This window comes from Portunus trituberculatus, chromosome 26 (genome assembly GCF_017591435.1).
Source record: "Portunus trituberculatus isolate SZX2019 chromosome 26, ASM1759143v1, whole genome shotgun sequence".
In the NCBI taxonomy this organism is placed as follows: domain Eukaryota; kingdom Metazoa; phylum Arthropoda; class Malacostraca; order Decapoda; family Portunidae; genus Portunus; species Portunus trituberculatus.
In genome coordinates this window covers 4581208-4603707 of record NC_059280.1, presented here as the reverse complement: position 1 = coordinate 4603707, position 22500 = coordinate 4581208, and the positions used below count along the sequence as shown (strand labels likewise).

Below are 22500 nucleotides of genomic sequence, written 5' to 3'. Positions count from 1 at the left end.
ACTCACTCACTCACTCACTCACTCAGGACGGTATTCGCTTTGCTTTCTCGCCACTACTTTTTTCCAAGGCCACAGAGATGACTAGCGGTGTTTTCAAGAGTGTTTCTCCAGTTAATAATGTAGAAATCTTGTCATTCTGCTTCTAGAACCGTAAAAACGCTTTATTTTCTCACAAAGACTGATTTCCAAGGCCACAGAGATGATTAGCGAGGTTTTCAAGAGTGTTTCTCCAGTTTATGATATAGAAATGTTGTCATTCTGCCTCTAAAACCGTAAAAACACCTTAAAAACACCTTAAAAACTTGTGTAAACTTAAATAAAGCCTTTTGAATTAGTGAAACTTAAGCACAGAAAAGTTGGAGAAGACGAACATTACTCTCTCACTCACTCACTCACTCAGCGGCTGGTTTGGTCCACACACTCCCTGCCTTGCCTTGCCTTGCCCTGCCCTGCCCTGTCGTGTCGCGTTGTGGCTGTGTTGACACGTTCGGCAGACTAACACTGTACTGCCACCAAGAATGTCGCTTCATCACAAAGTACCGCGGAAATGCAAATCATCTAGCGCCTTGCAATTCAATAAAGCTAAACTCGTAAACTAGCCGCGCCTTTCAACACAACACGAGAGGGAAGCCGTGCACAACCACCCACCCACCCAGCCAGTGAGTGAGTGAGTGAGTGAGATAGAGAGCAAATGAGTGAGTGAGTGAGTTAGTAGAGAGAGAGAGAGAGAGAGTAAGAACAAGTATAGCAGAGTTACTGTGTCCTAAGCTGCCACAAACACTGACACACACACACCTCACACCTCACACACACATTACACCTTTATAACAGACAGCCTCCCACCGTGAAACACCTCACATATGCCACAACACACGCCTATAGCCTCCTCATTTCTATACCTTTTGACCTGCACCCTTCACACACACCTGTATCTACCTGTACTATGCTAACACTCCCTTCATCACTCGTTAATCAAAGGTCTTCAAGAATTTTGTAGTGTCTCTGCCTGTCTCAGCTCAAGTGGTCTGTCTGTCGGTTTTATTGAGGTTTTATTGAGGTTTGGTGAGGTTTGGTGAGGCTGGATCAGTAGACAGGGAGACATGCAGACAATACCTTATTTTATTTATTTATTTTAATGCAGGAGGGACAACTAGTCAAGGTCAAAGAAAAATGGAAAAAGAAAGAAAAATCTCACTGATTTGCCAGGTTCCTTAACAGTCAAGTGAGTTATTCAAAATTCAGAGATAAATTAAAACGTGTAAGGACGTTAATGTGTGTGTGTGTGTGTGTGTGTGTGTTCTGAGGTATGTAACAGTGGTGGCTAAAAGGGACTCTAGTGGTGGTGATGGTGGTGGTGGTGGAAGTACTGGTGTTGTGAGGGATGTAGCAATGGTGGTGGTGGTAGAGGTGGTGGTGGTGGTGGTGCTGAAGTGTTCTGATTAATACAACAATAACATTTCACACCAGTTTGTCTTAATTGTCTCTGGAAACACCTCGTAGTCTGTCCTCACTGTCTGCCTTACCTGTCACGACCTGAGCGCTGTAAATCTCCAAAGGGTCGTGGTAACGTTACTCTTAACCCCTTCAGTACCAGGACGCCTCTCCATATTCATTCTGGTGACTATTTGGTGATTTTACACAGCTTCAGATACTCATGTGGGGATTAAAATAGTGAAGACTGTGGCCGTTAATCTTCTGCCCTCCATAGACCCTTCCTAATGTCAATAAAATGGTCTAATCGTACATAAATCTCAAGGTAAAAATGTGTCCCAGCATCTTAATCAACTCAAGTCTTTACATTTCTCTTTTTACCATTTCAGTTGTTTCTGACTGTGAGGTAGAAGACAGTTACGCATCCGGATTGTTTTATATAGGAGGGACACCGGCCAGGGGCATCAAAACCACAATAAAAGTCCCACTGAGGTGCCGGTCCATGAACAAAGTTAAAAGTGGCAGTTACAAATTTAAGGATAATTGTCTTCTAACCTCCCTCCTGAAAGAGTTCAAGTCACAGGAAGAGAGAAGTACAGAAGCAGGCAGGGAGTTCCAGAGTGTGCCATACGAAGGGAGGAATGACTGAGAACACTGGTTAACTCTTGGTGGACAGAACAGCAGTGAGTGAAGTAAGAAAGTGTTGTGCAGTGCGGGAGGGGGAGGAGGAGAGACACGCAGTTAGCAAGATCAGAAGAGCAGTTGGCATGAAAATAGCAGTGGAAGATAGCAAGAGATGCAACACTGCGGCGAGAGAGAGAGAGAGAGAGAGAGAGAGAGAGAGAGAGAGAGAGAGAGAGAGAGAGAGAATGACGAAAAGCTCTTAATTTATTACATCATTAGCTTGCTTGAAATTCTTATCAGTATTGGTCTTCATGTCATAACGTTTTGACGGGCACTCGTTGTGTGTGTGTCCCTGCAAATCAAAGGTCAGTTGGTGGAAGACACAAAGCCAGATCTATGATACAGCCAGGCTTGATCACAGTGGGGTCTTGGGCTCAGGCGATTCCCTATTTCAAAGCATACTCTGCCATATACTTCAAACAATAACTAAGTAAGTAAGAGACGGTAATAAGGGCGGGAGAGGTAACGTACTCCAGCTTGGTAGAGTTAGACCAATATTTTGCGTAAGAGGACAAAATCTGACCAAAGGCAACAAGAAAGACTAAACCGAAAGGCCTACTTAGATGCCAGTTCCCGAGCACGTCCGAGAGAGTTAGTTAAAAGGGAATAAATGCTTGAAACCTCCCTCTTTAATGAGTTCAGGTCACAGGAAGATGGAAACACAGCAGCAGTTAGGGAGTTCCAGAGCGTGCCGGAGAAAAGCATGAATGATTGAGAGTTGAATGAAAGAGAGACGAGAAAGGCAGTTCTGAAATGAAGTACTGGAAGACAGGAATGGTCTCAGTGATCAGGGCAGGACATGGAGTGACGGCTTCGATTCATAAAGGTTGATTTGAATGAGGCGTCAAGCTTCACTCATATAAGACTGGTAATGCAGGAGTGAAGCTAATGAGTTATTTTGATGGTCATTCTGGTTCTTTTTTTTTTTTTTTTTTTAAGAGGGACAGTGACGGCAGTAAAAGATTTGTGAAAAAAAGGAAAAGAAAAGAACGAAGGAGAAGGTCGATTTGTATACCTCTCTCTGTCTCTAAAGGAAGATCAAAAAGAGACATTGGCAACTGAAGTAGGAGTGTGTTGAAGCCTCTCTTCTAATACAGCTCAAGTCACAGGAAGTAGAAATACAGAAGAAGGTTTACCAAGTGTATATTTAAATTTCTAAGCTTCATCAAACAGCCTTGTATATATTTAAGATGGAAAACTGAACCACGAGTGTCTTAACTGAAATTTCGCCAGTGAGTGTTCCAGCCTCCTTCCTGAAAGAGTTCAAGTCACAGGAAGGAGGAAATACAGAAGAAGTGTGTATTTTATGTTTGTTAAGCTTCATTGAACGCCCTTGCATTTATTTAGCTTGCCATTTTGAAGTAAGAGAGTGTTGAAGCCTCTCTTCTAACACAGCTCAAGTCACAGGAAGGTGGAAATACAGAAGCAGGTTTACCAAGTGTATATCTAAATTTTAAAGCTTTATCAGACAGCCTTCCATTTATTTAAGATAGAAAACTAAAGTACGAGTGTCTTAATTGAAATGTTGCCAGTGTGTTCAGTAATCCCATAGTGTTATAGATTTGAAGTATTTATCATCTGTCCCTCCCCCTTCTCTTGGGTCACTTCGCTTCTATACTTCATTCTGCTATATACTGTTGAAGATGAAAGCAGTGGCCTTCAAAACGCCAAGAATAAATACTTCAAGTCTATAACTGTGTGGTTACGATAGTGTGATATTCCAGCCCACCTCGCCAGTGTGTGTTGCAGCCTCCCTCCTGATACAGTTCATGCCACAGGAGGAAGAAAATGCAGAAGCAGGTTTTCCAAGTGTATATTTATATTTTTTAAGCTTCATCAAACACCCTTGTATTTATTTAGCATGGTAACTTTGAAGGCAGACTGTTGCAGCCTCATTCCTGAAAGAACTCAAGTCTCAAGAAGGAGGAAATGCACGCGCAGGCTCAATGGAAGTATATTTCATTCTCTAGCTTCGGACAGTCTAGTAATGCATTGCTGGCAGTTTTAATACGAAGTGAAACAGTCACGTAAGATATTCAAAGCACTAATACGTGACGATACGCCTTAACACACACCATTGAGATACATCGACCAGAAGGAGGGAATAGAAAATAATAGAATAGATTTTGCAATAGTTGACCAGTACACAGGACGCCTCACTTCTGGTCTTTCTAACATTTCTGATTGGTTCAGAGAAAACTTAGTAGTGTTCAATGCCTCAAAAACTCAATTCCTCCATCTATCAACTCGACACAACCTTCCAGACAACTATCCCCTCTTCTTCAGTGACACTCAACTGTCTCCCTCTCCCACACTGAATATCCTCGGTCTGTCCTTTGCTCATAATCTTAACTGCAAACTTCACATCTCATCTCGTGCTAAAACAGCTTCTGTGAAGTTAGGCGTTCTGCAGCGTCTACACCAGTTTTTCTCACCTCAATTGCTAACCCTGTACCCTGTATGGAGTACTCTTCGCATGTTTGTGGGGTTCCAGTCACACAGTTTTATCAGATACGGTGGAATCAAAAGCTTTTCGTCTTATCAACTCCCCTCCTCTGACTGACTGTCTTCAGCCTGAGTAAGCCTTTTTTTCTTTTATTTTTGTTGCTTGCCCGTGGCCAGTCCTCCCATCTTAAAAAAAAAAAAAACAACTCAATCCTTCATGCTTTTCTCTGGCACACTCTGGAACTCCCTGCCTGCTGCTGTGTTTCCACCCTCCTGTGACCTGAAGAGGGAGCTTTCAAGATACGTTTCTCTCTTTCTACCTAACTCTCAGACTTGCTCGGGAACTGGCATCTAAGTCAGCCTGTTTGGTTTGACAGCTTTTGTTACCCCTGGTCAGATTCCCGTCTGACATAAAAGCAAAGAATACAAACAATCTGTGGCTCACATCACGAAAAAAATCATCTCTGAGTGGTTACTGGTGAAGGAAAGGAGTGTCAGATGATACGTGACTCCATGTATCGTATCGTCTTATTAGTGCACCAGTTTCCTCAGTAACAACTTAAGAACACAGCTGTCACTTCGAGCACGACACAATTCTCAGCTAACTCTCTCGGACCTGCTCGGGAATTGACGTCTAAGTGGGCCTTTCTGTTTAATCGGTGTTTTTGCCCTTGGCCAAATTTCCCTTCTTGCTTAAAAAAACGAAAAACAAAAAAGAATAGACAACGCTTGACGAATATTTCCAAGGAGAGTCAGCAATGAGAAAGAACACGATCTGTAATTTGTACCTGGTTCACTGACTCAATGTGGCTGTGGAGCAAATCAAAGTTTGTCACACTGATTGGTGAGTAGGGAAAGGTGGACCACGTGCCAACCAAACTGCGAAGACTGTACCGTGTTTGTACCTAACCTAACCTATTTTCCTTCATATTCAAGCTCTTTAACTTCAAATAATGCCTCTATATAACCTAACCTAACCTATTCAGTCTTATACTCAAGGTCTTTAACTAACCTAACCTAACCTAACCTAACCTAACCTATTCATTCTTATATTCAAGCTCTTTAACTACAACGCCTCTATCTAACCTAACCTAATCCAAACTAAGCTATTTTTTTCTTATATTCAAACTCTAACTTCAATCTTTCTTCATAAAATATTTTCACGTAACTGTAAGCCTTTATTTTTTTTTTTTTCTAATTTCGAGTTGTCTTCCTTTCTGAGTCTCCTTCCTTTCTAACTCTCAACTCCTGACTCCAAGTTGTTGTTTTTTTCCTTCTTTCTTCTTCCTTCCTTCCTTCGTCCTTCATCCTTCCTTCTTCATAATTCTCAAGTCTCTTTCTTCGTTGCTTTAACCCCTTCAGTACCATGACGCGTTTCCATATTCATTCTGGTGACTATTTGGTGGTTTTCTACAGCTTCAGAAACTCATGTGGGGGATTAGAATAGTGAAGACTGTGGCCATTAATCTCCTGACCTCCATAGACCTTTCCTAATGTTGATAAAATGGTCTAATGGTACACAAAACCTGCATTTCTTTATATATATTCTACTTACTATTTGGTGATTTTATACAGCTTCAGAAACTCATGTGGGGGATTAAAATAGTGAAGACTGTGACTATTAATCTCCTAACCTCACTAAAAACTCATGGTAAAAATGCGTCCTAATACTGAAGGGATTAAGCTCTCGTTTTAATGCAGTTGGTTGGCTAGTTACAAATATGGCTTGGCTGTTATAGGAGGGAGGAGTTAGAGTACCCCACATCGCTCCCACAGTGAAGGCAGAGGCGTGACTCCCATGCAAAATCTGATCCCAATAGCGGTAACCCATTTAGGAACTGAGCAGACCCCGTGTTGCTTAGGTCAATATTCAGAAACTCTGCTTTCTCATCACGACTGTTTTCCAAGGCCACAGATATGACTAGCGGGGTTTTCAAGTGTGTTTCTACTGCTAATAATGTAGAAATGTTGTTTTCTGTCTCTAGATCCGTGAAAATTTGGTCAAACACAATTTACTTTCTCGCCACGACTGTTTTACCAAGGCCACAGAGATATTAGCGGGGTTTTCAAGTGTTTCTAGTGTTAATAACGTAGAAATTTTGTTATATTGTCTCTAGAACCGTAAAAACTTGGTGAAACACACTTTATTCTCTCTCCAAGACTGTTTTCCAAGGCCACAGAGACGATTAGCGGGGTTTTCAAGTGTGCTTCTCCAGTTAATAATGTAGAAATCTTGTTATTCTGCCTCAAAAACCACAAAAACACGCTTTAAAACCTCGTGTAAATTTAAATAAACCGTTTTAGAATAGCGGAGAGTAAGCGCAGAGGTGTTCAGAATACGAGCCTTATATAACTCCCATGCAAGACTTGATCTCGATGTTGGCCACCCATTGTAGCGTACTGACCAGACCCCACCTTGCATTTAAACTCTGTTCCCAATAGCGGTCACCCATCCAAGGCTCGTATTCTAAAAGGCTTTACTCTCACCATCACTGCTTCCCAAAGGCTCCAGTTGAAATTCCTCGTGTTTTAAGAGTATTTTTATGATTCTGGTGATAGATTGGTAAGATTTCTAGTTTATTGAGAGGAGGAGTCTTGATATCCCGGGTACTTGTTCCTGTGGTCTTGGAGAACTGTCGAAGTGAAAGGGGAAGGAGTTTCTGAATATGGACGCAAGCACTAAGGAGACCATGTGTTGCTTAACCTGACTGATCGCAGGAGCTATACACACACACACACACACACACACACACACACACACACACACACACACACACACACACACACACACACACACACACACACACACACACACACACACACACACACACACACACACACACACACAGCACAGGCAGACGTGTTGGTCAGGCTTTTAACCCCTTCAGTACTGGGACACATTTTTACCACGAGTTTTGGTGTGATAAGACCATTTTATTGACATTAGGAAGGGTGTATGGAGGGCAGAAGATTAATGGCCACAGACTTCACTATTCTAATCCCCACATGAGTTTCTAAAGCTGTATAGAATCACCAAATAGTCACCAGAGTGAATAGGTAAACACGTCATGCTACTGAAGGGGTTAATGAAGGGATCAAAAAGGAGCTTTGAAAGAGGAGAGGGAGATATGTAAGAGGAAGAGGGAGCTTTGCAAGAGGAATGGATCAGTGTACAGGAATGACAGGTGGAGAGATGTCTGTGTTTTTGCTAGAGAGTGCCACGTGCAGGGCTGACGGCCGGGCTCCACGCACCAGGCCACACGAGATGACACGCCGTACAGGTGAAGACAGCGAGAAACACTGCCTCTCTAATCCATCTTGGTGACAATGAGTGTGTGTGTGACAGATTCTTCTTTTTCTTCTTCTTTTTGTGCGTGAGGGAACACGGCCAAGGTAAAAAGAAAAGAAAGAAGAGGGAGATAACGGCGCGCGGTCTCTCTACGAAGAATAAAGAAAAGAAAGACGAAAAACCAGCAGCAAGTGATAAATGGAGCAAGTTAACGTATTTCTGAGGTGTGTTTATGGTTACTTATGCTCCACTTAGACTTGTGGACCGGTATACTTAGTGACCGCTCGTGTGACACTTATAGATACTTATACATACGTACAGGCGGCACTAAGTGTATTGGTGACGTGCACTGATACTTACCAGGCCAGGCTGACACTTACAGTTATGGCTACTTAAAGGCTACTACTACTTATACTGGTGTGTCAGGCCACCCACTGCAGGACACTCACTCATCAGGCCAGCGTGACACTCAGGCCTGGTGGAGTGTCGCTCAGGCCTCACAGGGCGTGCATACACAACGCTGGTTTTCTTGCGCGGGCACCTCCCGCCGCCCCGCGACGACGCGCGCCAACAATTATACCATACAATAAATGCACAGGGCAGGCAGGCAGGCAGGCAGGCTGGGGCGTGGCTATGCGGCGGCGTAGCGGCCTGTCTGTGCCAGCTATCCTTGCCACGCACCGTTCCTGCCTGCATGACGTGCAGCGCTACATAGGTGGGGCGTGGTGGCGTGGCGGCGTGGCGGCGTGGCGGCGTGGACGCTTCACTACATCAGTTGAGTTCCACAGTATGAATTTATTCTGGAACGGCGTCAGCTCAAGTGGCGGCGGTGGCGAGGCTCGCTGGCAGGACAGGCTGGCGGTGCCAGGCACACCCTGTGCCTGTGCCACGGCTAGACTTGGTGGTGTTTTTTTTTTTTTTTTTTTTTTTTTAGTGTGTAGTGACGAGTGAGTGAATGAGTGAATGAGTGAGTGAGTGTGGGGGGGCGAGGAAGATGGTTAATGAGTGTGTGCTCAGTAAATCAGTGCGCGTGTGTCTTGAGGTGACTGGGTGACTGACAAGATGGTGACAGTGTCCACACTGTTTTGTTTAGTGATTTATCTCATGTCTTCCTCGTGTTCACCTTTCACCACAGCGGTGGTGGTGAGCAGCAGGTGACAAACACACCTCGCCGCGCTGGCCGCACCACACCGCCGCGTCCTTGGTGACTATTCACCTGCCAGTGTGGGAAGCCAACGCAGGTTTACACCAGTCTGGGCCGGTGAGCGGCGGTGCTCGCGTCAGGAAACATTCGGTGTGCACGCTGCCTGGTGCACGCTCATCACCTGATCCGGTCACCAGGCTATGTTAGCTTAGGTCAGCTGAGTTAGGTTAGGATGTTATATCTCAAATTCCCCAAGCAGGCCTGCCGCCCCACGCCTGCCGCCTGCCTGCCTCGCCGCCTCGCCGCCTCGCCCTCGCCACCGTGCCTTGCTTGGCGCCCTGTCACAACCACTACAGTGACGCGGCTAATTATACTGATCTCTTTTTCTTTTTCTCTTTGTGTAGCGCGTGGTGTGCGTGGAGTGCGTGGTGGGTGTAGTCAGTGAGGAGAGCTGTATCCTTGCCTTGTGGTGAGTGTGGTGAGTGTGGTGAGTGTGGTGCGCTGCAGTGACTCAGGCGTTACTGAGGCAAGCAATGTCATGCACCGGAAGACAGTCATGTAACTCTGGACCATTTGTATGTCTAGGGAGCAATTCTCCGCCGCCACTATCACGCTGACTGCTGAGCTCATCTTGCTGACTACATCCCAGCTCCCTCCCCACCGCCACAACCCTCCCTCCCCCAGTGCCTGTCAGCCTCTCCTCTGACTGACTGTCTTCAGCCTCTCTCTCATCGCCGCAATGTTGCATCTCTTGCTATCTTCCACCGCTAACTGCTCTTCTGATCTTGCTAACTATATCCCCCCCTTCTCCCCCACCTCGCTGCACAACACTCTTTCTTCTCTCACCACTATTCTGTCCACCTCCCTGATGCAAGAGTTAACCAGTACTCTCAATCCTTCACCACTATTCTGTCCACCTCCTGATGCAAGAGTTAACCAGTACTCTCAATCCTTCACCACTATTCTGTCCACCTCCCTGATGCAAGAGTTAACCAGTACTCTCAATCCTTCACCACTATTCTGTCCACCTCCCTGATGCAAGAGTTAACCAGTACTCTCAATCCTTCACCACTATTCTGTCCACCTCCCTGATGCAAGAGTTAACCAGTACTCTCAATCCTTCACCACTATTCTGTCCACCTCCTGATGCAAGAGTTAACCAGTACTCTCAATCCTTCACCACTATTCTGTCCACCTCCCTGATGCAAGAGTTAACCAGTACTCTCAATCCTTCACCACTATTCTGTCCACCTCCCTGATGCAAGAGTTAACCAGTACTCTCAATCCTTCACCACTATTCTGTCCACCTCCCTGATGCAAGAGTTAACCAGTACTCTCAATCCTTCACCACTATTCTGTCCACCTCCCTGATGCAAGAGTTAACCAGTACTCTCAATCCTTCACCACTATTCTGTCCACCTCCCTGATGCAAGAGTTAACCAGTCTCAATCCTTCACCACTATTCTGTCCACCTCCCTGATGCAAGAGTTAACCAGTACTCTCAATCCTTCACCACTATTCTGTCCACCTCCCTGATGCAAGAGTTAACCAGTACTCTCAATCCTTCACCACTATTCTGTCCACCTCCTGATGCAAGAGTTAACCAGTACTCTCAATCCTTCACCACTATTCTGTCCACCTCCCTGATGCAAGAGTTAACCAGTACTCTCAATCCTTCACCACTATTCTGTCCACCTCCCTGATGCAAGAGTTAACCAGTACTCTCAATCCTTCACCACTATTCTGTCCACCTCCCTGATGCAAGAGTTAACCAGTACTCTCAATCCTTCACCACTATTCTGTCCACCTCCCTGATGCAAGAGTTAACCAGTACTCTCAATCCTTCACCACTATTCTGTCCACCTCCCTGATGCAAGAGTTAACCAGTACTCTCAATCCTTCACCACTATTCTGTCCACCTCCCTGATGCAAGAGTTAACCAGTACTCTCAATCCTTCACCACTATTCTGTCCACCTCCCTGATGCAAGAGTTAACCAGTACTCTCAATCCTTCACCACTATTCTGTCCACCTCCCTGATGCAAGAGTTAACCAGTACTCTCAATCCTTCACCACTATTCTGTCCACCTCCCTGATGCAAGAGTTAACCAGTACTCTCAATCCTTCACCACTATTCTGTCCACCTCCCTGATGCAAGAGTTAACCAGTACTCTCAATCCTTCACCACTATTCTGTCCACCTCCCTGATGCAAGAGTTAACCAGTACTCTCAATCCTTCACCACTATTCTGTCCACCTCCCTGATGCAAGAGTTAACCAGTACTCTCAATCCTTCACCACTATTCTGTCCACCTCCCTGATGCAAGAGTTAACCAGTACTCTCAATCCTTCACCACTATTCTGTCCACCTCCCTGATGCAAGAGTTAACCAGTACTCTCAATCCTTCACCACTATTCTGTCCACCTCCCTGATGCAAGAGTTAACCAGTACTCTCAATCCTTCACCACTATTCTGTCCACCTCCCTGATGCAAGAGTTAACCAGTACTCTCAATCCTTCACCACTATTCTGTCCACCTCCTGATGCAAGAGTTAACCAGTACTCTCAATCCTTCACCACTATTCTGTCCACCTCCTGATGCAAGAGTTAACCAGTACTCTCAATCCTTCACCACTATTCTGTCCACCTCCCTGATGCAAGAGTTAACCAGTACTCTCAATCCTTCACCACTATTCTGTCCACCTCCCTGATGCAAGAGTTAACCAGTACTCTCAATCCTTCACCACTATTCTGTCCACCTCCCTGATGCAAGAGTTAACCAGTACTCTCAATCCTTCACCACTATTCTGTCCACCTCCCTGATGCAAGAGTTAACCAGTACTCTCAATCCTTCACCACTATTCTGTCCACCTCCTGATGCAAGAGTTAACCAGTACTCTCAATCCTTCACCACTATTCTGTCCACCTCCCTGATGCAAGAGTTAACCAGTACTCTCAATCCTTCACCACTATTCTGTCCACCTCCCTGATGCAAGAGTTAACCAGTACTCTCAATCCTTCACCACTATTCTGTCCACCTCCCTGATGCAAGAGTTAACCAGTACTCTCAATCCTTCACCACTATTCTGTCCACCTCCCTGATGCAAGAGTTAACCAGTACTCTGAATCATCTCTTCTCTGGCACACTCTGGAACTCCCTGCCTGCTGCTGTGTTTCCATCTACCTGTGACTTGAACTCTTTCAGAAGGGAGACTGCAACACACTTACGTAGTAGAGATGATCGTTTCACCTTACTATAGAACTGACCATTGAGTACCTTTTGTTTTAATCTTATTTGTTACCCTCGACCACTGTGAGTCACTGATAGAGAAAGACTTAGAGAGTTAATAGAATAAGTGTGTAATTTGAAAGGAAAAGGGAGTGTAGGAATATCTGAATTAGTAGATAAGTGTTATAAATTCTTCTTCTTCTTCTTCTTCTTCTTCTTCTTCTTCTTCTTCTTCTTCTTCTTCTTCTTCTCCTCCTCCTCCTCTTCCTCCTCCTTTCCCCTGTTTTTCTTCATTTCTTTTTGTTGTTCCTGTTCTTTTTTTTTTCTTATTCAATTTTTTCCCTGTTCTTGTTTTTGTTTCTTTTGTTTCCGCCTTCATATTGTTCTTGTGTGTGTGTGTGTGTGTGTGTGTGTGTGTGTGTGTGTGTGTGTTTATCAGCCTTTGTGAAGGAGGGATGGAGATTACAGCATGGGGGGGGGGGAGAAGGGGCAGCATATGATATCAGTGAAGGGAATGGATTAAGGTGCTGTGGCCTGCTGTGCTGTGCTGTTCTGTGCTGTGCTGTGCTGTGCTGTGACGCGTGGATTGGCAACACTGCAGAGACACGATGCTGGCTGGCAATACTGACCACTTAAACTTCATGCCACAGAGAAAACTTAGTAGTGTTCAATGCCTCAAGACTCAATTCCTCCATCTATCAAGTGGACACAACCTTCCAGACAACTATCCCCTCTTCTTCAGTGACACTCAACTGTCTCTTTCTTCCACACTGAATATCCTCGGTCTGTCCTCATCTCATAATCTTAACTGCAAACTTCACATCTCATCTCTTGTTAAAACAGCTTCTATGAAGTTAGGTGTTCTGCGGCGTCTCCGCCAGTTTTCTCGCCCCTCCAAGCGCTTACTCTGTACAAGGGCCTTATCCGCCCCTGTATGGAGTACTCTTGGCATGTTTGGGGGGGTTCCAGTCACACAGTTTTATTAGATAGGGTGGAATCAAAAGCTTTTCGTGTCATCAACTCCCCTCCTCTGACTGACTGTCTTCAGCCTCTTTCTCACCGCCGGAATGTTGCATCTCTTGCTATCTTTTATCGGTATTTCCATGCTAACTGCTCTACTGATCTTGCTGACTGCATGCCTCCCCTCCTCCCTCCTCCCCCACCCCCGCTGCACAAGGCTTTCTTCTTCCTCTCATCCCTATTCTGTCCAACTCTTTACTACAAGAGTTAACCAGTACTCTCAATCCTTCACACCTTTCTCTGGCACACTCTGGAACTCCCTCCCTGCTTCTGTATTTACATCTTCCTACGACTTGACTTCCTTTAAGAGGGAGGTTCAAGACAAGAATCCCTGTCCTATGGCTAACCCTTTCGGACCTGTAAGGGACTGGCAACTGAGTGGGCCTTTTATTTTTTCTTGTTGCCCTTGTCCAGTCTTTAACTCTTACATAAAAAACCTTAAAGTCACTTCACTTATACCGATGACTCATGAAGCTACTTATCTACACTTACAAAGGCCACGGTAACACTTAACACTACTTATTCTAGTAATGGCAGCTGCCACCTCACACCGCGGGGCACTTATGGGCACTCACTTATGTGGCCAGAGTGACACTTATGACTACTTAAAGGTTACTGCCATGCACTTATATCTCCTGGACACTCACTTACAAGGTCAGGCTGACACTCATGAGACAAAGTGACACTGTATACTCCCTCCCACACACTTATAAGGCTCACAACAACACTTATGACTTAAAGGGCATCTGTAGTCACTTACGAGGCCAGGCTAACACTTGAGACACTCCCACACACTCTTAAGGCCGCACTAACACTTATGACTCTTGGCCTGCTCTCACACCAACGATTCTTGCCGGTCCGGCACATAACGCACGGTTTAGCATTACATTGGCTCTTCTAGGTGTATTCACACGAAGCCACACAGCCGTACTGCCACCAAGACCGCAGCGGCAGGAATGCCGCACAGCGGTGGTGTCGGTGGTCATGTATTGCCATGGGGGCCTTCACACAGCCGGTGTTTCCCGCGTGCGGCGAGTGTTGCAGCTTATCAAGTGTTTGAGTTATCGTTGTAAAACACTGAGCAACACAGCGGCGGAGATCTTCACTTTCCTCACAACATTTATATCACTCATCAAGATATGGAAGACAACAGAGATGGCTGGACTGTTCTCACTAAATTGTGAGTTTTTAGTCAAGTAATCAGGAAAACATCTCTTCACTTTTAGTAAATGTATGAGTTTTGTGATGTGCTCCATCATTGAGAGTCACTGTGGTGGTGGTGGTGGTGGTGGAGGTGGTAGTGGAGGAGGTGGTGGTGGTAGTGGTGGAGGTGGTGGTGGTGGTAGTGGAGGTGGTGGTGGTGGTGGTGATGGAGGTGGTGGTGGTGGTGGTGGTAGTGGAGGAGGTGGTGGTGGTAGTGGTGGTAGTGGAGGTGGTGGTGGTGGTGGTGGTGGTAGTGGAGGTGGTGGAGGTGGTAGTGGTGGTAGTGGAGGTGGTGGTGGTGGTGGTGGTGGTGGTGGTACAACTATGACAGGAAGACACCGAGGCGGGTGTTGAAAAGAATAGACTGGGGCACACACCGCACTGTCACCGTACATGTGCACGTGCCATGCGGCTGCCGTGCTGCATGTGCGGGATCTGGACATGTGGGGTGACAGTGCGGTACAGTGCGGTACAGTGCGGTGTCTGCCACTAGTGTGAAAGCAGCCAAAGATTCACTTACACACTTAAAATGTTAGTTCAAATAACATTTACGACAACTAAAGGAGAGGCTAACACTTGTGAGTCCTGCATAGCTTCACCTCTCCGGCACCGTGACGCGTTTCCTTACTCATTCTGTTCACTAACTGGCGATCTTATGCAGCTTCAGAAACAAATGTAGAGGATTAGAATAGTGAAGACTGTGGCATTAATCTTCTGACCTTCATAGATCCTTCCTAATGTAAATAAAATTGCCCAATTATACCCAAAACTCAAGGTAAAAATGTGTCCCAGTACTGAAGGAGTTGAGGGCATTTCCACACTCTTACAACCCCAGAATAGCACTTAAGAGCCATATTCCTAGACACACGGGTTTTTAGTCTCTTCAATACCAGGACACGTTTCCATATCCACTCTGTTTACGATTTGCTGATTTGATACAACTTCAGAAACTCATGTGGGGGATTGAAATAGTGAAGACTGTGGCCATTAATCTTCTGCCCTCCATAGACCCTTCCTAATATCAATGAAATGGTCTAATCGTACGTAAATCTTAAGGTAAAAATGTGTCCCAGTACTGAAGGGATTAAAATAGTGAAGACTGTGGCCATTAATCTTCTGCCCTCCATACACCCTTCCTAATATCAATAGAAAGGTCTAATCACACCCAAAACTCATGGTAAAAATACGTCCCAGTACTGAAGGAGTTTAGACGATACGATGCATAGAGTCACGAATCATCTGACACTCCTTTCCTTCACCAATGACCATTCAGAGATGCTTTTTTGTGTGTTCTACTGTTCTTGTGAGAGAGTAACACTACTTCTACATTGCTGATAGGCGAAGCACTCTTGACAACCTGCCTGATTTAATCCGTCACCTTTGAAAACAGTCTTGGAGAGAGAGTAATGAGTTTCCGAGGTGAATATGAGGCTAAGACCACCTCAATACTCATGCATTGGGCGAGGAGGTAACACTTAACCCCTTCAGTACTGGGACACATTTATACTTTGAGATTTGTGTACCATTAGACCATTTTATCAGGAGGTCAGAAGATTAATGGCTACAGTTTTCACTATTTTAATCCCCTACACAAGTTTCTGAAGCTGTAAAAAAAAAAAATAAAAGATTGTAACCAGAATGAATGTGAAATTACGAGTTTTGAGTGTGATTAGACCATTTTATTGACATTAGCAAGGATCTATGGAGGTCAGAAGATTAATGGCCACAGTCCTCACCATTTCAACCCCCGACGTAAATTTCTGAAGCTGTTAAAACCCAAAATAGTAACCAGACTGAATAAGGAAACGCGTCATGGCACTGAGGGGCTCGAGACTACATCCACACACATACAAGAGCCAGGGTGACACTTAAGACAATTTGGGTACTTACTTATCAGGCCAAGGTATAGCCATGTACTGCTGCCACCACCGCGAGGCCACGAAGCTGACGTAGAACCCGAGGATGAAAGACAGCGGGATGTAACTCATGTATGTGTCGCAATACATGGCCACCTTCTCAAACAGCCTGTCCAGAGAGAGAGAGAGAGAGAGAGAGAGAGAGAGAGAGAGAGAGAGAGAGAGAGAGGGAGAAACGGGGAAGGGGTGAGGGGAGAGGGGTAAGGCAAGAGATAGGGGGAGAGTGAGTGGTGGTGGTAGTGAGGGCCAGAGAGAGAGAGAGAGAGAGAGAGAGAGAGAGAGGTTGGTTAATAAAACTTTATTTTATCTTCTTTGTGTGTTGTTTGTGTGTGTGTGTGTGAGAGAGAGAGAGAGAGAGAGAGAGAGAGAGAGAGAGAGAGAGAGAGAGAGAGAGAGAGAGAGAGAGAGAGAGATTTATGATGAAAAGTTATTGTTTGCTAGTAGTAGTAGTAGTAGTAGTAGTAGTAGTTGTAGCAGTAGTAGTAGTAGTAGTAGTAGTAGTAGTAGTAGTAGTAGTAGTTGTAGTAGTAGTAGTAGTAGTAGTAGTAATAGTTGTAGTAATAGAAGTAGTAGTAGTAGTAATATACTGGTAATAATAATAATAATAGTAATAACAATAATAATAATAATAATAATAATAATAATAATAATAATAATAATAATAATAATAATAATAATAATAATAATAATAATAATAATAATAATAATAACTGTGTGAGAGAGAAGAGAGAGAGAGAGAGAGAGAGAGAGAGAGAGAGAGAGAGAGAGAGAGAGAGAAATAAAGGGAGACAATTTTTCTTCCTCTTCCCTATCCATTCCTTCTCCTCCTCCTCCTCCTCCTCCTCCTCCTCCTCCTCCTCCTCCTCCTCCTCCTCCTCCTTCTGCCAAGTAAGTAGGTGTCTTCCCTCTGCATTCCGTACATGCTACACACACACACACACACACACACAAGCTTGAGTACGAGTCTCTCTCTCTCTCTCTCTCTCTCTCTCTCTCTCTCTCTCTCTCTCTCTCTCTCTCTCTCTCGAGGACGCGTCAAAATATATCGTCTTGTTGCGTTTTTAGCTGCTCGTGTGTGTGTGTGTGTGTGTGTGTGTGTGTGTGTGTGTGTGTGTGTGTGTGTGTGTGTGTGTGTGTGTTTCCTTGGGGTTAGATTAATGCTAATACTTCTTACATTTCTCTCTCCCTGCGAGCGCGTGCACACGCACTCAAACACACACACACACACACACACACACACACACACACACGATAAAGTAAATAGATAAATGAAAAAGAGAAAAATAATAAAGCAGAGAGAGAGAGAGACAGAGGTGCACAGCCACAACATTCATCTCCGTATCCTTGTAACTTCAAACACACACACACACACACACACACACACACACACACACACACACACACAAACACACACACACAAACACACACACACACACATTCCAAGACAAGGACACATTCTTACAAGTAAAGGTGACACAGGTAACAGAAATACAAGGAATACTTTGACTTGTAACTATCTAACGCCACAATTACCTCGTTAGGCCAGGGTAGGTCAGGTCAGGTCAGGTCAGGTTAGGTTAGGTTAGGTTGGGTTGGGTTAGGTCAGGTTTAGGTTAGGTTAGGTTTGGTTAGGTGTGGTTAAGTTCACACACACACACACACACACACACACGGCCCGGTAGCTCAGTGGTTAGAGCGCTGGCTTCACAAGCCAGAGGACCGGGGTTCGATTCCCCGGCCGGGTGGAGATATTTGGGTGTGTCTACTTTCACGTGTAGGTGCTGTTCACCTAGCAGTGAGTAGGTACGGGATGTAAATGGAGGAGTTGTGACCTTGTTGTCCCGGTGTGTGGTGTGTGCCTGGTCTCAGGCCTATCCGAAGATCGGAAATAATGAGCTCTGAGCTCGTTCCGTAGGGTAACGTCTGGCTGTCTCGTCACACACTGCACCACATCAAACAGTGAATTACACACATGGGTAAGTCAGTTAATGTGTAGTGTGTAATGTGTTCAGGTAGCAGCAAGTAGGTACGAAATGTAAGCCTGTGTGTGTGTGTGTGTGTTTGTAATTCACTTCGGTCGCGGGCTGGTCACCCAGCCAGTCTTCCCCATTACGGAGCGAGCTCAGACCTCATAGACCGATCTTCGGGTCGGACTGAGACCACAACACACTCCACACACCGGGACAGCGAGGCCACAACCCCTCCAGTTACACCCCGTACCTATTTACTGCTGCCTCAACACACCCTACACATTAACACACCACAACACACTCCACACACCGGGACAGCGAGGCCACAACCCCTCCAATTACACCCCGTACCCATTTACTGTTAGGTGAACACACCCCACACATTAACAGCCGCGCCCATTTACCTCGCCGCTTCCCGGGACTCGAACCCGGATCCTCTGGGTTGTTAGCTGAGCATGCTAACCACTACACTGTGTGTGTGTGTGTGTGTGTGTGTGTGTGTGTGTGTGTGTGTGTCGGTCGCCTATTGGTCACCCAGCCAGTCTTCCCCATTACGGAGCGAGCTCAGAGCTCATAGACCGATCTTCGGGTAGGACTAAGACCACATCAACACAGAACACACACCGGGACAGCGAGGCCACAACCCCTCCAGTTACACCCCGTACCTATTTACTGCTAGGTGAACACACCCACACATTAACACTTGCCCATTTGCCTCGCACGCCACCGGTGTGTGTGTGTGTGTGTGTGTGTGTGTGTGTGTGTGTGTGTGTGTGTGTGTGTGTGTGTGTGCGTGTGTGTGTGTGGGACCCCTACCCAAGGATCGGTCAGTACAAGCTAAGTGGCCAGAAAACCGTGGTGAATGACACACACACACAGAGAGAGAGAGAGAGAGAGAGAGAGAGAGAGAGAGAGAGAGAGAGAGAGGTGTGGGAGGGCTAAGACAGTCAGACAAACACATATATTGAGAAGTAAAGATACACACACACACACACACACACACACACACACCTTATTTATTATTAATCTCGTCATCTCATCCTCTTCCTCTCCCGTCCCTCCCTTCTCTTCCTCTTCCTCTACCTCATATTCCCTTTTCTCTCTCTCTCTCTCTCTCTCTCTCTCTCCCTCCCCTCCCCTGTCAATATCTGCCCCTTCTCCCCCTCCCCTCCCACCTCCTCAACCAGTGACCTTGCTCTTCCTAACCTGTGTGTGTGTGTGTGTGTGTGTGTCTGTGTGTGTGTCCTAACCTAACCTATCTTAACCCCATCAGTAGCATGACGTGTTTCCCTATTCATCCTGGTGACTATTTGGTGACTCTATACAGCTTCAGAAACTCATGTCGGGGGTTAAAATAGTGAAGACTGTGGCCATTAATCTTGTGACCTCCATAGACCCTTCCTAATGTCAATAAAATGGTCTAATGGTACACAAAACTCAAGGTAAAAATGTGTCCAAGTAATGAAAGGATTAACTATATCTATGTGTAATTCACCACGGTCGTCTGCTGGTCACCCATCCAGCCTTCCCCATTACGGAGCGAGGTCAGAGCTCATAGACCGATCTTCGGGTAGAACTGAGACCAAAACACACTCCACACACCGGGACATCGAGGCCACAACCCCTCCAGTTACACCCCCTTCCTATTTACTGCTGCCTCAACACACCCTACACATTAACACACCACAACACACTCCACACACCGGGACAGCGAGGCCACAACCCCTCCAGTTACACCCCGTACCTATTTACTGCTGCCTCAACACACCCTACACATTAACACACCACAACACACTCCACACACCGGGACAGCGAGGCCACAACCCTCCAGTTACACCCTGTACCTATTTACTGCTGCCTCAACACACCCTACACATTAACACACCACAACACACTCCACACACCGGGACAGCGAGGCCACAACCCTCCAGTTACACCCTGTACCTATTTACTGCTGCCTCAACACACCCTACACATTAACACACCACAACACACTCCACACACCGGGACAGCGAGGCCACAACCCCTCCAGTTACACCCCGTACCTATTTACTGCTGCCTCAACACACCCTACACATTAACACACCACAACACACTCCACACACCGGGACAGCGAGGCCACAACCCCTCCAGTTACACCCCGTACTTAATTCCTGGTAGGTGAACAGTGAACAGTGAACAGTGAACAGGGGCTACACTTTAAGAGGCTCGCCCATTTGCCTTGAAACTCCCGGGACTTGAACCTGGGCCCTCTCGTTTTTGAGCCGAGCCTGCTAACCACTACACTGTGTGTGTGTGTGTGTGTGTGTCATAATGCGTTGGTGATGATGATGGGAATATTAATAGTGACAACAACAACAACAACAACAACAACAAAGTGAGGAGAATACGGTATGTTTTGAAGTAACACAAATATTTAAGTACATTTTTTTTTTCCTTAGAGACAAAACTAGAAACACTTTTTTTTTGTTTTGACGAAAGAAAGAAAAAGTTTTGTTATTTTCAAGCAAAGAAACAAGAAAAATAAAACTTGACATATTTCAGATTAGAGAAAACGAGATGAGGGATAAAGAAATCGCTCTCTCTCTCTCTCTCTCTCTCTCTCTCTCTCTCTCTCTCTCTCTCTCTCTCTCTCTTGCTCTTTTTCTTTCTTTTGTCTTTTTTTCATACGCCAAAATTTATGAATAGAAAAAAACACTTAATTTAATTTGATTCTTTTTCATTTTTTTTTTTTAATATTGCTCATAATGGTGGTGGTGGTGGTGGTGGTAGTGCTAGTAGTAGTAGTAGTAGTAGTAGTAGTAGTAGTAGTAGTAGTAGTAGTAGTAGTAGTAATGGTAGTAGTAGTGGTAGTAATACTGGTAGTGGTAATGGTAGTAGTGGTGGTGTTGGTGGTAGTAGTAGTAGTAGTAGTAGTAGTAGTAGTAGTAGTAGTAGTAGCAATAATAAAGATAGTAGTAGTAACAGTAATGATGATAATAATAATAATAATAATAATAATAATAATGATAATAATAATAACAACAACAACAACAACAACAACAACAACAACAACAACGACAACAACCCATCTCCCCCGCCCTTCACACACACACACACACACACACACACACACACACACACACACACACACACACACACACACACACACACACACACACACACACACACACACACACACAGACTAAAAAAATGCAAACAATATATATGACAATCTGTTTTCTTCTGGTCTACTTATGTCAAAGAGGAGGAGGAGGAGGAGGAGGAGGAGGAGGAGGAGGAGGAGAGGAGCAGGAGGAGGAGAAGACGTAAAGAACATTAGTAGTAGGAGGAAAAAGAAGGAGTAAAGAAGAGAAGGAGGAGGAGGAGGAGGAGGAGAAGGAGGAGGAGGAGGAGGAGGAGGAGGAGGAGGAGGAGGAGGAGGAGGAGGAGGAGGTGAGAGAAAATAAGATAGAAAAAATATTTCACAAAAGAAGATACGAAATTCAAACAAACGAGACGAGAGAGAGAGAGAGAGAGAGAGAGAGAGAGTGTGTGTGTGTGTGTGTGTAGAAAAGACTCTCTCTCTCTCTCTCTCTCTCTCTCTCTCTCTCTCTCTCTCTCTCTCTCTCTCTGTCATAACATCACGGTTTATGAATGAAATGACTCAATCCTCCTCCTCCTCCTCCTCCTCCTCCTCCTCCTCCTCCTCGTGTGACAGCTCGGGGAGGAGGAGGAGGAGGAGGAGGAGGAGGAGGAGGTGGAGAGGGTATTTTTTAGTGACCAACCGCTTACTAGACAGAGAGAGAGAGAGAGAGAGAGAGAGAGAGAGAGAGAGAGAGAGAGAGAGAGAGAGAGAGAGAGAGAGAGAGAGAGAGAGATTTAGGTCAGAGTAAAAAAATAGAGGTAGACGAAGGAGGTCAAGAATAAGAGATAGAGAGAGAGAGAGAGAGAGAGAGAGAGAGAGAGAGAGTCAGACAGAAACAGATCAACATACACACACATATGCTCTCTCTCTCTCTCTCTCTCTCTTCAGTTTTTCTATCATATCTCACTCACCCTCTTCCCCTCTCCCCTTCCCCCTTCCCTCTCCCTCCCTCTCACACCCTGCCTTCCCCTCGTGTCGCTCCCCTCACAGCTCTTTCCATCAACAATATAAGAGTTCCATCCCACTCATAATTCTCTCTCTCTC

The 22500-nt window shown here is 45.4% G+C and overlaps 1 protein-coding gene across 7 annotated transcripts in view; it reads right to left on the bottom strand.

Annotated features, from left to right (window-relative positions):
- LOC123509082 (bestrophin-4-like) overlaps positions 1 to 22500 on the bottom strand; it is a 53058-nt gene that overhangs the window by 29573 nt on the left and 985 nt on the right. For 6 of the 7 annotated variants that reach the window (XM_045263214.1, XM_045263211.1, XM_045263212.1 and 3 more), the window contains exon 2: positions 16334 to 16468. In XM_045263214.1, the coding sequence (XP_045119149.1) occupies positions 16334 to 16468 (135 nt within the window). Of the gene's footprint in view, positions 1 to 8298; positions 9603 to 16333; positions 16469 to 22500 lie in introns of those variants that run through there. The other variant, XM_045263218.1, reaches the window with a different exon arrangement.